This window comes from Balaenoptera borealis (assembly GCF_965194805.1).
Source record: "Balaenoptera borealis genome assembly, chromosome: 9".
In the NCBI taxonomy this organism is placed as follows: Eukaryota; Metazoa; Chordata; class Mammalia; order Artiodactyla; family Balaenopteridae; genus Balaenoptera; species Balaenoptera borealis.
The window spans coordinates 50241694-50256238 of NC_138873.1; the positions used below are offsets into that span (position 1 = coordinate 50241694).

Below are 14545 nucleotides of genomic sequence, written 5' to 3' on the forward strand. Positions count from 1 at the left end.
GAAAACATATGAATGTGTAAATCTCACTGGTAATATAAATATATAGTCAAAGTCAGATTCTCTAATGTTGTAATGGTGGTGCATAATTTGCATGCAACTCTAGTTTAAAAGTTAAAAAAAAATATTAAAAATAACCATAACTAGAATAATTTGTTATTGGGTATATAATATTAAAAAGGTGTAAATCATACCATCAGTAACCTACTGCCACATAATGGGTGGCAGGGGAGATGTAAAAGTATAAAGTTTCTGCATGCTGTTGAAGTTATGATCACCTTAAAATAGGATGCTGCAAATATATCTTCTGTAAGTCTCGTGGTAACCACAGGGAAAAATCTGTAGTAGACACAAAAAAGACTGTGATAAAGGAGTCAAAGTATATTGCTACAAAAAGTCATCAAATCACAGAGGAAGACAGCAAGAGAGGAAGCAAGGAACAAAAGATCTACGAAACAATGAACAAAATGGCAATAGTAAGTCCTTACCTATGAATAATTTCTTTAAATGTAAATGGATTAAATTCTCCCATCAAAAGACACAGAGTGGCTGAATAAATTAAAAAAGAAGATCCAATGATATGCTGCCTACCAAGAAGCGCAATTAAGCTTTAAGGACACACAAAGACTGAGAGTGAAGGGATGGAAAAAGATATTTCAAGCAATTGGTGACCAAAAGAAAGCAGAAGTCACTATTCCTATATCAAACAAAATAGAATTTAAGTTAAAAATGGTCAAAAGAGATGATGAAAGTCATTATACAATGATAAAGGGAGTTGATCCACCAAGAAGACACAAAAATTGTAAATAGTCATGCATCCAACATCGGAGCACTTAAATATGTAAAGCAAATACTAAAAGGAGAAATAAACTGCAATACAATAATAGTAGGGGACATTAATACCCTACTCTCAATAATGGATAGATAATCCAGACAGAAAATGAATTAAAAAACAGGATTTGAACACTATTACACAAATATACCTAAGAAACATATACAGAACATTCCATCCAACAGCAGCAGAATATACATTCTTCTCAGGAGCACATGGAACATTTTCATGGCTAGATGATATGACAAGTCATAAAACAACTCTCAACAAATTCAAAAGACAGAAATTACCTCAAGTTATCTTTTCTGACCACAATGGAACGAAACTAAAAATAACAGGAGAAAAGCTGAAAAACTCACAAAGACATGTAAATTAAACAACACACTCCTGAACAGCCAATGGATCAAGAAGAAATCAAAAGGGAAGTAAAAAATATCTTGAGACAAACAAGAATATAAACTAACATACCAAAAAACTCATGGGATGCAGCAAAAGAAGTTCTAAGAGGCAAGTTTACAGACAGAAACACATTTATCGAGAAAAAAGAAAGATCTCAATTTAACTTTACACCTCAAGGAACTAGAAAAAGAACAAACTAAACCAGAAGTTAGCAGAAGATAGGAAATAATAAAGATTAAAGCAGAAATAATGAAATAGAGAATAGGAAAATAATGGAAAAGATTAACAAAACCAAAGGCTGGTTCTCTGAAAATATAAACAAAACACATAAATTTTCAGCTATAATAACCAAGGAGAAAAGAGGACCAAAATCAATAAAATTATACATGAAAGAGGAGACATTACAACTGATATCATGGAAATACAAAGGCTCATCATACAAGACAACTATAAACAATTGATATACACCAACAAACTGGACAATCTAGAAGAACTGGATAAATTCCTAGAAACATACAACCTACCAAGGCTGAATCATGAAGAAATGGAAAATATGAACTAATAATGAGTAAGAAGATTGAATCAGTAATAAAAACCTCCCAACAAAGCAAAGCCCAGGACCAGATGGTTTCACTGGTGATTTCTACCAAAAATTTACAGAAGAATTAATACCAATCTCTCAAACACTTCTAAAAAATTGAAGAGGGAACACTCCCAAACTCATTTTATGAGGCCAGCATTACCCTGATACCAAGGCCAGATGAGGACATTACGAGAAAAGAAAACTACAGGCTGATATCATCAATGAATATAGGTACAAAAATTCTCAACAAAACGCTAGCAAATCAAATTCAACAGTACATTAAAGTTATTATACACCACGATCAAGTGGGATTCATCCTTGGAATGCAAGGATGGTTCAACATATGCAAATCAATAAATGTGATACATCACATTAATAGAATGAAAGACAAAAATCACATGACATCTCAATAGATGCATGTGACAAAATTCAACATCCATTCATGATAAAAACTCTCAACAAGTTCTGCACAGAAGGGACATACCTCCACATAATAAAGACCATATATGACAAGCCCACAGCTAACAGACTCAATGATAAAAGGTTGAAAGATTTTTCTCTAAGATCAGGAACAAGACAAGGGTGCCCACTCTCACCACTCCTATTCAACACAGTACTGAAAATCCTAGCCAGAACAATAAGGCAAGAAAAAGGAGTAAAAGGGATCCAAATCAGAAAGGATGAAGTAAAATTACTTCTATTTGCAGTTGATATATAGATAGAAAATCCTAAAAACTCCAGGAAAAAACTGATAAATGGATTCAGTAAATTTGCAGGATAATAAATCAAGATACAAAAAACCAGTTAAGTTTCTATACACTAACAATGAATTATCTGAAAAAGAAATAAAACAATCCCCTTTACAATAGCATCAAAAACAATAAAGTACTTAGGAATAAATTTAACCAAGGAGGTAAAAGAGCTGTACAATGAAAACTACATGACACTGATGAAAGAAACTGAAGAAAACATAATTCAATGGAAAGTATCCAGTGTTCATGGTCTGGAAGAATAAATAATGTTAAAAAGTAATTATAGATTCATTACAATCTCTGTTAAGATTCCAATAGCATTTTTTATAGAAATAAATGATTCAAAATTTTTTATGGAACCACAGAAGATCCCAAAAAGCCAAAGCAATCCTGAGAAAGAAGAATTAAAAAAAACAAAACAAAACTGGAGACATCGGGACTTCCCTGTGGTCCAGTGGTTAAGACTCCAGGATCCCAATGCAGGGGGCCCAGGTTCGATCCCTGGTCAGGGAACTAGATTCCACATGCCACAACTAAGAGCTCACATGCCACAGCTAAAAGATCCCCCACACAGCAATGACAATCCTACATGCTGCAACTAAGAACTGGCGCAGCCAAATAAATAAATAAATAAATATTTTTAAAAAAAACAAAACTGGAGGCATCACACTTCCTGATTTCAAACCATATTACTAAGCTATGATAATCAAAACAGTATGGTACTGGCATAAAAACAGACACATAGGCTGATGGAACAGAATTGAGAGCTCAGAAATAAACCTATCCATACACAGTCTAGTAACATTTGGCCAGGGAGCCAAGAATAGTCAATGGAGAAAAGATAATCTCTTCAGTAAATAATGCTTGGAAAACTGGATATTCACATCCAAAAACAATTGAAAATGTACCCCTTTCTTACATCACACACAAAAGCAGAATTGGATTAAAGACTTAAATGTTAGGCCTGAAACCATGAAACTCTTAGAATAAAACATAGGAGAAAAGCTCCTTGATATCGGTCTTGTCAATGATTTTATGGATATGACACCAAAAGCACAAGCAACAAAAGCAAAAATAAGCAAATGGGGCTATATCCAACTAAAAAGCTTCTGTACAGTAAAAGAAGTGATCAACAAAATGAAAAGGCAACCTATGGAATGAGAAAATATTTGCAAACCACGTTATCTCATAAGGGGTTAATAGCCAAAATATATAGGGAACTCATACCACTCAATAGCACAAAAACAAATAATCCAACTAAAAAATAGGCAAAGGACTTGAACAGATATTTTTCCAAAGAAGACATACAAACGGCCAACAGGAACATGAAAAGGTGCTCAACATCACTAATCATCAGGGAAATGAAAATCAAAACCATGATGAGATATCACCTCACACCTATTAAAATATTATCAAAAAGAAGAGATAGGGCTTCCCTGGTGGTGCAGTAGTTAAGAATCCACCTGCCAATGCAGGGGACACGGGTTCGAGCCCTGGTCCACGAAGATCCCACATGCTGCAGAGCAACTAAGCCCATGTGCCACAACTACTGAGCCTGCACTCTAGAGCCTGTGAGCCACAACTACTGAAGCCCATGTGCCTAGAGCCCCTGCTCTGCCACAAGAGAAGCCACCACAATGAGAAGCCCTCGCACACCGCAACAAAGAGTAGCCCCCACTCACCACAACTAGAGAAAGCCTGCACAAAGCAACAAAGACCCAATGCAGCCAAAAGTAAATAAATAAATAAATTTATAAAAAAAAAAAAAGGAGAGATAAGTGCTGGCGAGAATGTGGAGAAAAGGGAACCCTTGTACATATTAATGGGAATATAAATTGGTGCAGCCACTATGGAAAACAGTATGGAGGTTCCCCTAAAAATTCAAAATAGAACTACCATATGATTCAGCAATCACAATTCTGGCTATTTATTTGAAGAAAATAAAAACACTAACTCAAAAAGATATATGCACCCCCCTGTTCATTGCAACATTAATTACAATAGACAAGACATGAAAGCAACCTAAGTGTCCATCAATGGATGAATGGATAAAGATGTGTTATATATACACAAAGAATATTTAGCTATAAAAAAAAAAAAAGAAGGAAATCTTGCCTTTTGTTAAATGGATGGACCTTGAGGGCACTATGCCTCACTGGGGTAAGTCAGACAGACAAAAACAAATACCATATGATCTCACTAATAGGTGGAATCTTAACCACCCCCTCCAAAACAAAAACAAAAACAAAAACAAAAACTGAACTCAGAAACAGAACAGATTGGTAGGTAGTTGCCAGAGACAGGGGGTGAGGGATAGGGGAAATGAATGAAGGTGGTCAAAAGGTACAAACTCATAAGATAAATAAGTTCTGGAGATGCAATGTACAGCATGGTGACTATAGTTAATAATACTGTATTGTGTATTGAAAGTTGCTAAGAGAATAGATTTGAAAAGTTCCCCCCCACCCCCCACACACACACAATTTTAACTAGGTGAGGTGATGGTTGTATTAACTAACCTTATTATGGTGACCATTTTGCAGTATATACAGATATCAAATCATTACATTGTACACCTTAAACTTACACATGCTATATGTCACTTATATCTTAATAAAGCTGGACAAAATTAAATTTAAAAAGAAAATCATGATCCTATTTTAGCCTGTCCTACTAACATAATGTATAAATTAACTAATAAGGACATCAATGGTTTGTCAATTGAGAAAATCATGAGAGACCTGCCAAGAACTCTGTGTTATTACATCTAAAACTGAAAATATACTATAGTGAAATAAAAACTTACAAATATTTATCATTTGTCTTGCCGTTTGCTTCAATTTGTTAACACATTTCTCCCTTTTCCTCCCTCACACTTAACTACTGCATGATATTCCTTAAAGAGGTAAAACTACTGAATATCAAATATTATTCATTCATAATTTATTTAATGCTTACTGCACACAAGGTATTATGCTAGGGACTGGGGACCCAAAGGCAGTTAAGCCTTGCCTCAAGTAACAGTTTTTTTTAGATTAATTTCAGATTAAAAATACCACATAGTGGGGTTTTTTTTTTTCTTTTTTTTTTAACCAAGGACTTTCTGTTCCCATAAATTGGGAGGGATGGAAGAAGGGTGATTACAAAATATGAGCGCACCTTTAATTTTGAAAATATAATGTAATTGATTTGCATGGTGGTAGTCTTCAAATTTCTTCATAAAACCGTAAGGAAAATGAATAATAATACTAAAATGTTAACCACAGAAAATTATGATACAACATTTAAAGACTATTGATGCCTGTTGGTGGATTTTAAACACAATTAGGACTTGATGGGATAGGTACTTTATTTTTAAAATCATGTGTAAAAGCCCCAAGGGGTTCTGAGTCACACGTAGGATGACAGACCTACATTTAAATATAAAATTAAAATGGTTTTTGTTGTATTTCAACCCAGATTTTATTTTAACTGGAAAGACTTCTTGCATAAGCTCAGAGAAGACAAGGGCCATGAATACATCATACCTGGGCACACATCATCACTGTGCAAAAGGAAGGCTGTCAGGAAGGTGCGGTGACGTAGCACACGGCTCAACAACCACTCCATCTGCCCGAAACCATCCCACTCACCTTCCATACACAGAATTGATGATAATTGGTACACTAACAAAATAACAAAAGGTTAAACAGTTACAAAATGTGATTCTTGTATGCAGAGCTAAGAAAACCAATGAGTAATAACCCTCACATGGCTGTATCAGATATGCAAATCTGTTCCCCCAGGATTAACCTGCTTGCTCATGTAAAAAAAATTAAGTCAGTGCTTTACGGGCTAAAAATACATTTAAAACCCTAATAAATTCATCTCTATCAGTAATTGAAGGATTTTTTTCCTTTTAATCGGACCGTGGATCTCAAGAAAATTTAAAAACCATGTATAATAACCTATTTAACTTAGACCCCCATTAGAGAAAGATACAAAATTTAACTTACTTGCTTTTTAAATCAAGAGCAGAAAAACCCCCACAAAATTACTGAATCTCTCTAATCTAAAACCTCTTGAGCCCCAGACAAATCATCTTGACCCTATTATTGTCGCAAACGAACGACCTTAGCTCCCAAACTTAACGTTTGTCATGTACTTCCAATCCTGGTAACCAGATCTACTCAACTAAGCTAGAAAACTCCTGCCTCTAACACATTCCTCACATCTAATCCATTACCAAAATTTACCAAGCCCTACAGAGTCTACCTTTACGAAATAAATCCCTTTCTTTATTTCAACTGCCAATAGCAAGCAGACTCCAATCACTTTCTTGTCCTGATGTTTCCAACAGATATGCTGTTTATCTCTCTCCAATCCATTCTCCATGCTATTTCCAGAGTGACCTTTATCACTCCCCTGATTAAAACAGGCTTCTAGGACAAGGGTCACTCTCTCTCACTTAGCATCTCTTTCTGATCTTGTTCCTGCCGGTCTGTCTCTCTGGCCTCCTTGCTGACAATCCCCTTGCACTAGACACAGAATTCCACATGGGTCTCCAAAAGCGGTGTGTGGTCTTGACCCTCTGCCCTCTCTGCCTTCTTCAACCGGGCAACTCCATTTTTCCCTTAGAATTTAGCCTGAGGGTCAGCTTGCCCAGGAATCTGTCTGATTTGGATTCTTCTCTGCACCCCCAGAGCCTCCTCTGCTAACACCTTCACAGCACCTCCTACACCTGGAATCACTGACCGCCCCCCCCCCGCCCCCAGGTCAATGTAAACCCTCAGAGGCAGGGACTATATCTCACTCAACTGTGTATTACTGTATGTACACCCAACCTGGAATATAGTGAACAGTCAATAAATACCTGTCATTTAATGCCTATAATGCCTTACCTAGAAGGTAAGTATACCTTACCTTATAGAAGTGCTAGCTAGGTTCTTGGAAAAAAGGAAAAACCCATATTAAGGGGAGGTACTCAAGTCCTCATGTGAACCTACGGAATCCCCATAAATGGTATGCTTTGTAGTCACCAAAAAAAAATAGTCAATATACTAAATTTTTAAAATATCAAAGTCATTTTAGATACATTAATTACACAAGTACCTACAATTAAATTTCCATTTATTATTCCTTATATGCTAGAAACCTTTCAGGATAGCCTACTCTGAAAGGTACAAAAAATTCACCCTGTTGCATTAAATTTTCTTGTTTTACATAGTATACATAGTGCTATTGTAGATAATATTCAAACAAAGAGGCATTCAACTTTTTTCTGTTTTTCCTTTATCCATCTATCTAACAGCTTTTCATTTTGACTTTCAGCTGTAGCTTCCTGCCACCTCCTTTCCTTGTTTGGTCATCCCAGCTCTCAATTCACTGTGAGTAACAAGGGTGTATTTTCCAAGGCCTGCATTTATTTTACCCACTTTGGATACAGCACAGAAACCCCTCATTGGTTCCTGACACCTTTTCTTCGTGACCTCTCTCTTCTCTTTGCCTAATTATTCTCAACAGGAATCATTCACACATATTTTCATTCAATCAACAAACATTCATTAAGTGCCTAGATATAAGGAACAGAGTTAAGATTTTTAATTTATGTGGTTTCAGAAAAGGTGCATTCATATAAATCCAACCTGTGACTGTTATCCACAGTGAGAAATGCACTTTGCATGGCAAATTGGTACACAATGCTATATTTATGTATAGAAATAAAATTTCATGAAACAAAACTTAACCATACTATGTGCCATGCACTGGAGCCTTCTACTGGATTCAGTTCAGTTTTGTTTCATTTTGTTACGTGGAGGCCTACTAAATTAATTTCATGGCCCACTAATGAGTCCAGGATTACAATCTGGAAAGCACTGTCTGAAAATACAGGAAGGAAATTTGTGTTGTGGAGAGAGAACTGTATTTAAAAATAAAAAGAGCTAAAAATACCCTGGCGGGGTTGGAGAGAGAATGAAAAAAGAAAAAGAGGGGAAAAGAGAGAAAGTAGAAGTGAAAGTAAAAGAAATAGGGAGTAAGGGGAAAGCAGAAAGATAATTAGAAAAGTATTTATAAGAAAAGCCGGAGAGGGTTAAAGAGAGAAAAGTAAAGGCCAGAATCAAAGAGAAAGAAAGACTTAGTTGTAATTTCTGGGGTGAGGGAAGAGGTCACAGCCTAGTTTCCTTGGGCTGAGGAATTGTCACCTACCATCTCCCACCTGTGGAGGGAATTAGCTGATTAATCATTGATCACTGCCTCCCAACTGCTCTAATCCTTAAACCTTTAAAGACTGTACTCCCGGGTGTTTGGGAAAGATAACAAGAGTGACCCATTAAGGCAGAAATACTTCTTTAGCCTGCAGCAGAGAAGACAGTGTTATCTGCAGAGGACTAGCTGAAATCAATGAGGCAGGAGTGGGGGTGGGGAACCCCAGAGAGTGACTTGTATGTAGGGACTCATCACTGAAAACGATAGGTGAAAAGTCAACAAAGTTGAGCTAATCATGGCCTAGTGTCATGCTCACCTCATCGGTGTGAAAAGGTGCCCTAATTCTGACTGTGTTAACAGCACGCTCTGATTTGTGAAATGCTTCCCCTAGCAGAAGCCCATTCCCAGGGGCATTCCCTCTAAGGTCAGTAAATGTTACTTATTGTGAGATGTACTCAGGGAATAAACTCAACCTTACGATCCTAAAACAGTAAACACACTTATTTAGTTCATCCTGCATTGGAAGAATCCTAAATTAGACACGTTTTACCCAAACTCTATGTATTACATTTTGAACCACTTCTTAGAGGTAAGTTTTAAACAAGTGAGACATGTTCCTAGAATAGGTGAACCATGGAATAGCAGGCACTAATAATAGGCGTGTTCATGTTCTTTTTAACCTACACTGACTGGCGCTTGCTGCTTCGTTAAAAACTCCTCAGAACTGGTGGGAGTGTACAATGAGGGCAGGGTGGTCTGGCATGAATACAGCAAACCACCGCTGGGCGGCACAGCACCCCGCCCTCCCTGGCACAGCGAGTCCTTCCACGCAGGCCCTTCTCATTCTGCATTTGGTCACAGGTGCAAGTGGAAGCAGGACAGAGAGAAAAAATGCTCAAACCTTGGTGTGCTTACTTTTTTCCTCTATCAGAAGGCAGGAGAGGGCAGAGGGCTTATGAGCAGGAAATAGAATAGGGGAAGAACTAAAAAGTGTTCAAGGATGGGTGAGGTGGGCTTCTAGGGATGCTCATGGGGCCCCATGCAGGCTCTGATGGTAATGGGAGGGGCGGGGGGTGAGAGTCAGTACATTTCAACAAACATTTACTGAGCACTCGATTTAGGTACTATTCAGGAGGCAGCAGGGAACACAAAGATGGGCTGCCCTCTAAGAACCTACAACTTACTAGGATGACAGTAACTCTAAATAGCAGTAGCACTGTTCTCATGATGGCTTAAACAACCTCCACATCATGTTATGAGTCAAGCAAAGTATGCTTGCCCAGGAAGCGTGTCTACATTTGGGACAATATGCTGGGTACCAGGAAAAGAGTAAAGGTATATTCTCTTTAAATACTAGAAACAATTTTCAAGCTCATCGGGGCTGAAACATTATGTCTGCATACAGAGCTGCCTACAAACCAGATCATGTCAGAAGATCAAAATGAGGGTTGTTCACACTAATAACCCAGTATTTTTACCACTGTGGGTATAAGAGCAGCTGGTAACACTAGGCATTTATAGCTTAGTGATGGACAGCCAGCTCGTCTGGGTTTGAATCCTGGTTCCTCCACTTGCTAGCTGTTTGACCTTGGGAAAGTGACATAACTTCTCTGTGCTTCACTTTCCCCATCTGTAAAATGAAGATGATAGTTAAGACCTACTTCCTAGAGTTATTGTGAGAATTGAGTTAATACAGATTAAGGTACATAGCATAGTGCCCATCACACACTGCTCAGGAAATGTTGGCTGATGTCATTTCTCCCTAATCACCACCCATACACTTAGGGAGTGGCATGAGTTGAAGGGAGGGTCACACTCACACAGAATACAGCTATGGGTGTTTGGGCTGCCGGTGCAGACATTGACTAGTTTGCGGTTTAACATCTGCTTCTAAGAAATGTCCTGCAAGAGCTTGGGTGACCGTGCCCAGCTCCCCATCCAGGTTTCTGCACCTCTGCTTCAGCAGCCCCTAATCCACTGGCTCCTTGCCCATTGTTTACTGTCAATATATTTTACACTGGTTGTTGTATACCTCATATTTAGAAAAGGAGTATTGGTTTGCCTCATAATTTCAAGAAAAACTGGTAAGATTATGAATTGTCCAGAGATGAGTCAATACATATGTATGTATATAAACTTAAAATAAACTTACTATCAATATATTTAAAAAAATACCAGAACCCAAAACATAATAAGATGAGAATTTCCAGGATCTTATATAAATCTTATTTCTCTTAGTTTTGGCATAGCTTTAGAAATTTAAAATTGAATAGCTGACATTTTAAGAACCTAGTTACAGTTTCAATTTAAAGCACGTGTGCACACACACTAAAAAACAACTCTTGGGCAGTTGCCATGACAACATAATGCAGAGCCTACCAAGCTCTTTGTTATCCTGCTGAAGATGCTGCACCAAGACACACTCATGTTCGATTCTTTACTAATTAAGTGGAAAAGTTTTTAAAAAATCCTAGATTCACATGGTTTTCATCTCTGCTAAGACTCAGAAAAGCAAACACTAAATGTTTTAAGAAAAGGAATTTAAAAGTAACTTAACAGCAAGACCAATTACAGATCAAAGTAGACACAGTGTTGAAGGAAATGCGGGAACATGTTTTCCTTTTATTTTGTATGCTACATTCACTTCATCACCTGCTCCTCCTAAGTTGTGCCATACTATTTTAATGGAAGAATCATTAGAATAATACAATTTGGTTAAGAGAGTCTCTTACTTTACTAACACATTGAAATACTTTCCTTCTTTGGCCACATCTATATCAGTTCATTTGGGAGCTCATACTTCCATATGCTAATTAGACCTACAAAAGAAAAACTGTCTCTAAGTTAATAGTTCATATGTTTTTTAAAAAAGAGAAAAAAAATAGTGAAAGGGAGAGAAAGAAGGGATAAGTAGCCCTTTTGGAGGCGGCTGTGATAAAAGTCTTGGTTTTCCTTCCCCTTCTCCGATTAGCCATCTCTCTCTCTCCTCAGCGTTAAACTCAGATCCCCTCAAGACTCAGCTGTAGACCTTTTCTCACTCTGTTATTCTCTTTTCCTAAGTGGTGTCATCTTTAACCAGTGGCTTAATTATCACCAACATGCATTCACATTCCCAGAGGCTCTTTTCTGAGTTCCAGATCAGCTGATTCAACTGCCTCCTAAACATGGCCACTCTGATCCCCCTTGAAAGGCAAACGGGTTCCTCCTACAGTGCTCCTTACCTTGATAAATGGCAGCTGTCAATGGTCCTAACACAGGTCCGAATAGGTATTCAATACCTACTTGCTAAATGAATGAATGAATCAAACCTATTGTTTCCAAAAAACCTAACGGCCATCCTTGGTAAGGCCTTTTCCCCATATCCAACTATTTCACTATCCAGTCTATTTCACTTTTTAATATTTCCTAGATTCATCCCATTTCCAAAATCCTCCCAGCCACTGTTCTCTAAGGCACCAGTCTTTGCCTGGATCACTATAGTAGCCTCTTAACAATTAGGAACCTGCAGATGTAGTACATGGAGAAGTCGGGCAGTCAGTATCTATCAAATAATTTATTAAACAAACTGATAAAGTTGTACCAAGAAAAGGGAAGAGAACATTTACTAAATGTCAACTCTGTGCCAGACACTGATCTAGATGCCTTGCATATCCTACCTCATTTAATCGCCACAGTGACCCCTTTTTATAGAAGAAACTCAGCTGAGCATATGGCATCAGGAGCCACTCCTGGTCACAACCTTTGCTTTGTTTGGTCCCAACAAGCAGAGAACAATGATAAATATGAAGAAGAAGGGGACAATGGTGATGATCACAACGTATTGAGGATTATTCCAGACACTGATCTAAGCACTTTGTATGCATTTTCATTTCAGCCTCACCATCCTCCTATGAAGCAGGTGCTACCATTAACCCATTTTGCAGATAAAGAAACTGAGCCACATAGGACTTAAGTTACTTGCTCAAGGTGAAAAAACACAAGAAGTGGCAGAGTGTTAAGTCAGGATATGAACCTTGTTCTATTTATTTAAGAATTTACTAAACTCCAAGTTATTCACTAAACAGCAAGTTAATAGAACTGGTGAAGATACAGAGCTAGAAAAGACAAACCACTCCTGCCCTCAAGGGTCTTGTACTGAATTTGAGGAGCCTGTGTCCAGGGTCAGAGCTGTTTTTTCATCCCACTGCTATCCACTGGAGAGCAGAGTTTCTGGAGGAAAACCCCCACCAACTTCAGTCCCACCTCCAAAGGGTGCATTTCAAGCACAGGCAAGGCGCCCAACCTCTTCCCCATCCCCACAGCTACCCAGTTTTCCTCGGATATGGTATTACACCAGGAGGAGATGCTTTAGTGCTTATACTCATTTGGGGACAAGACAATGTCTTTCTCATAAAGTCTTAAAAAAAAGCACCCCGAATGGCATGAATACAAAGATTTTTTTTTTTTACAAGGTCTAATCTAGTACTTACAATTTTATAACTCCATCTGGGCACCTGGAACAGAACTGCTGGCTGCTCTTGTCTTGTTTATGTTGACTCTGCCCCAGCTGCACAAATCTACAAATTATAACAGATACAAAGCTAAAGAACTACCTGCCACAAATTCAGTAGATCGCACAAAATGATATGGGCCTTCAAACGACAGTTATATGCTTACGTCAGAAAAGCACACAAGAGTACCCTATGTGACACAAGACTCGATTTATAAATGACTGCCTGATGTTAGAGTGGGTTTATGAGAAGTAAAGGAGGAGGAATGGGTTAAAATGTAAGTCGTAACGATGGGCATAGGAATGAAACAAAACGTGTACTTCGTTGCATTCTGTTTACTCAAATGTGATACAGAACTTGGGACAAAATGTTCCTGAAGCCAGGGAGATGATCTTGTAAGGCCTCGCATATCTAAGGGTGACAGCAGCAGGAAGCATGGGGAAACGTGAGGTAGTGGCGGGGACGGGGATGTCTGCAGTGAGACAAACAACAAGGAAACGCCAGATCGGGCTAGGGATCCATCTCCTGGAGCAAGGACGTTGCTAAGCACCCAGGGCATGGAGTTGGTTTCCTCAGGACCACAGGAATCCCCAGGTATACCTACGCCAGCCGCTCGGAAGAGTACTTTCATCTGAGCTGGAGGGGACGGAGGAGACCACCTGCTGAGCACCACTGGCCCCCCCCATCCCCCTCAGAGAAGCCTCCAACGACACTAATCCCCACTTGCAGCTAAGGCCAAAGGGACTCGCCCCAGGCCAGCTGGGCAAGGTAAGAGGATGCCAGGCAATGGGCCACTGATTGGATCACTGATCTGGATCTCAAGTGTGGCCTGTGCTACGTGCACCCATCTTCCCCTCAGGGATGCAGTTTGTAGTTTTTATGAGCTTTTTTTGAAAGTCAGGAAAAGTGCTGAAGAAACTACCAATTATTAAATCAGTACAGCACTATGAAAAACTTTTAAATTAGATTACTCTTATCCAAACTTTTATCTTCAGCAAGTGAGCGGCCTTGACATGTACACTTATGCTCTCTGCAATAAATAAAGTCATATTACTCAGTCACTAACCCCAGGTAAGTCATCCTTCCAGACCATGTTGCTTATGAAGGCCCACTTCAACTACTAAAGGGTTGAGCTACAGAGTGTGACAGCTGTATGAATGTCACTGCGTGTCTGTGTATCCAGCAGTGAGGAGGGTGTGGCTGAGTTCTGAATGACTCAATTGGCTGCGAGTAAGACAGTGATGCACAGTCATACCAGTGCTTCTGTAGCCAAGAAATGCTGTACATTTTTATATTTCACATATTC

The 14545-nt window shown here is 38.5% G+C and overlaps 1 protein-coding gene and 1 long non-coding RNA gene across 4 annotated transcripts in view; one reads left to right on the forward strand and one right to left on the reverse strand.

Annotated features, from left to right (window-relative positions):
• The window catches only part of FIG4 (FIG4 phosphoinositide 5-phosphatase), a 130483-nt gene that overhangs the window by 24109 nt on the left and 91829 nt on the right, over positions 1 to 14545 (reverse strand). For 2 of the 3 annotated variants that reach the window (XR_014248192.1, XR_014248193.1), the window contains exons 22-23: positions 13219 to 13305; positions 6091 to 6228 (exon numbers count right to left, since the gene is read on the reverse strand). Coding sequence is in view for 1 of the 3 variants with exons in the window: in XM_082404734.1 (XP_082260860.1) it covers positions 13219 to 13305 (87 nt within the window). In the remaining 2 variants the exon portion in view is untranslated. The remainder of the gene's footprint in view (positions 1 to 6090; positions 6229 to 13218; positions 13306 to 14545) is intronic. The other variant, XM_082404734.1, reaches the window with a different exon arrangement.
• Positions 1 to 14545, forward strand: part of LOC309634632 — a 40130-nt gene that overhangs the window by 23662 nt on the left and 1923 nt on the right. The window contains exon 2 of the long non-coding RNA XR_014248264.1: positions 7874 to 7929. This is a non-coding gene — a long non-coding RNA (uncharacterized lncRNA). The remainder of the gene's footprint in view (positions 1 to 7873; positions 7930 to 14545) is intronic.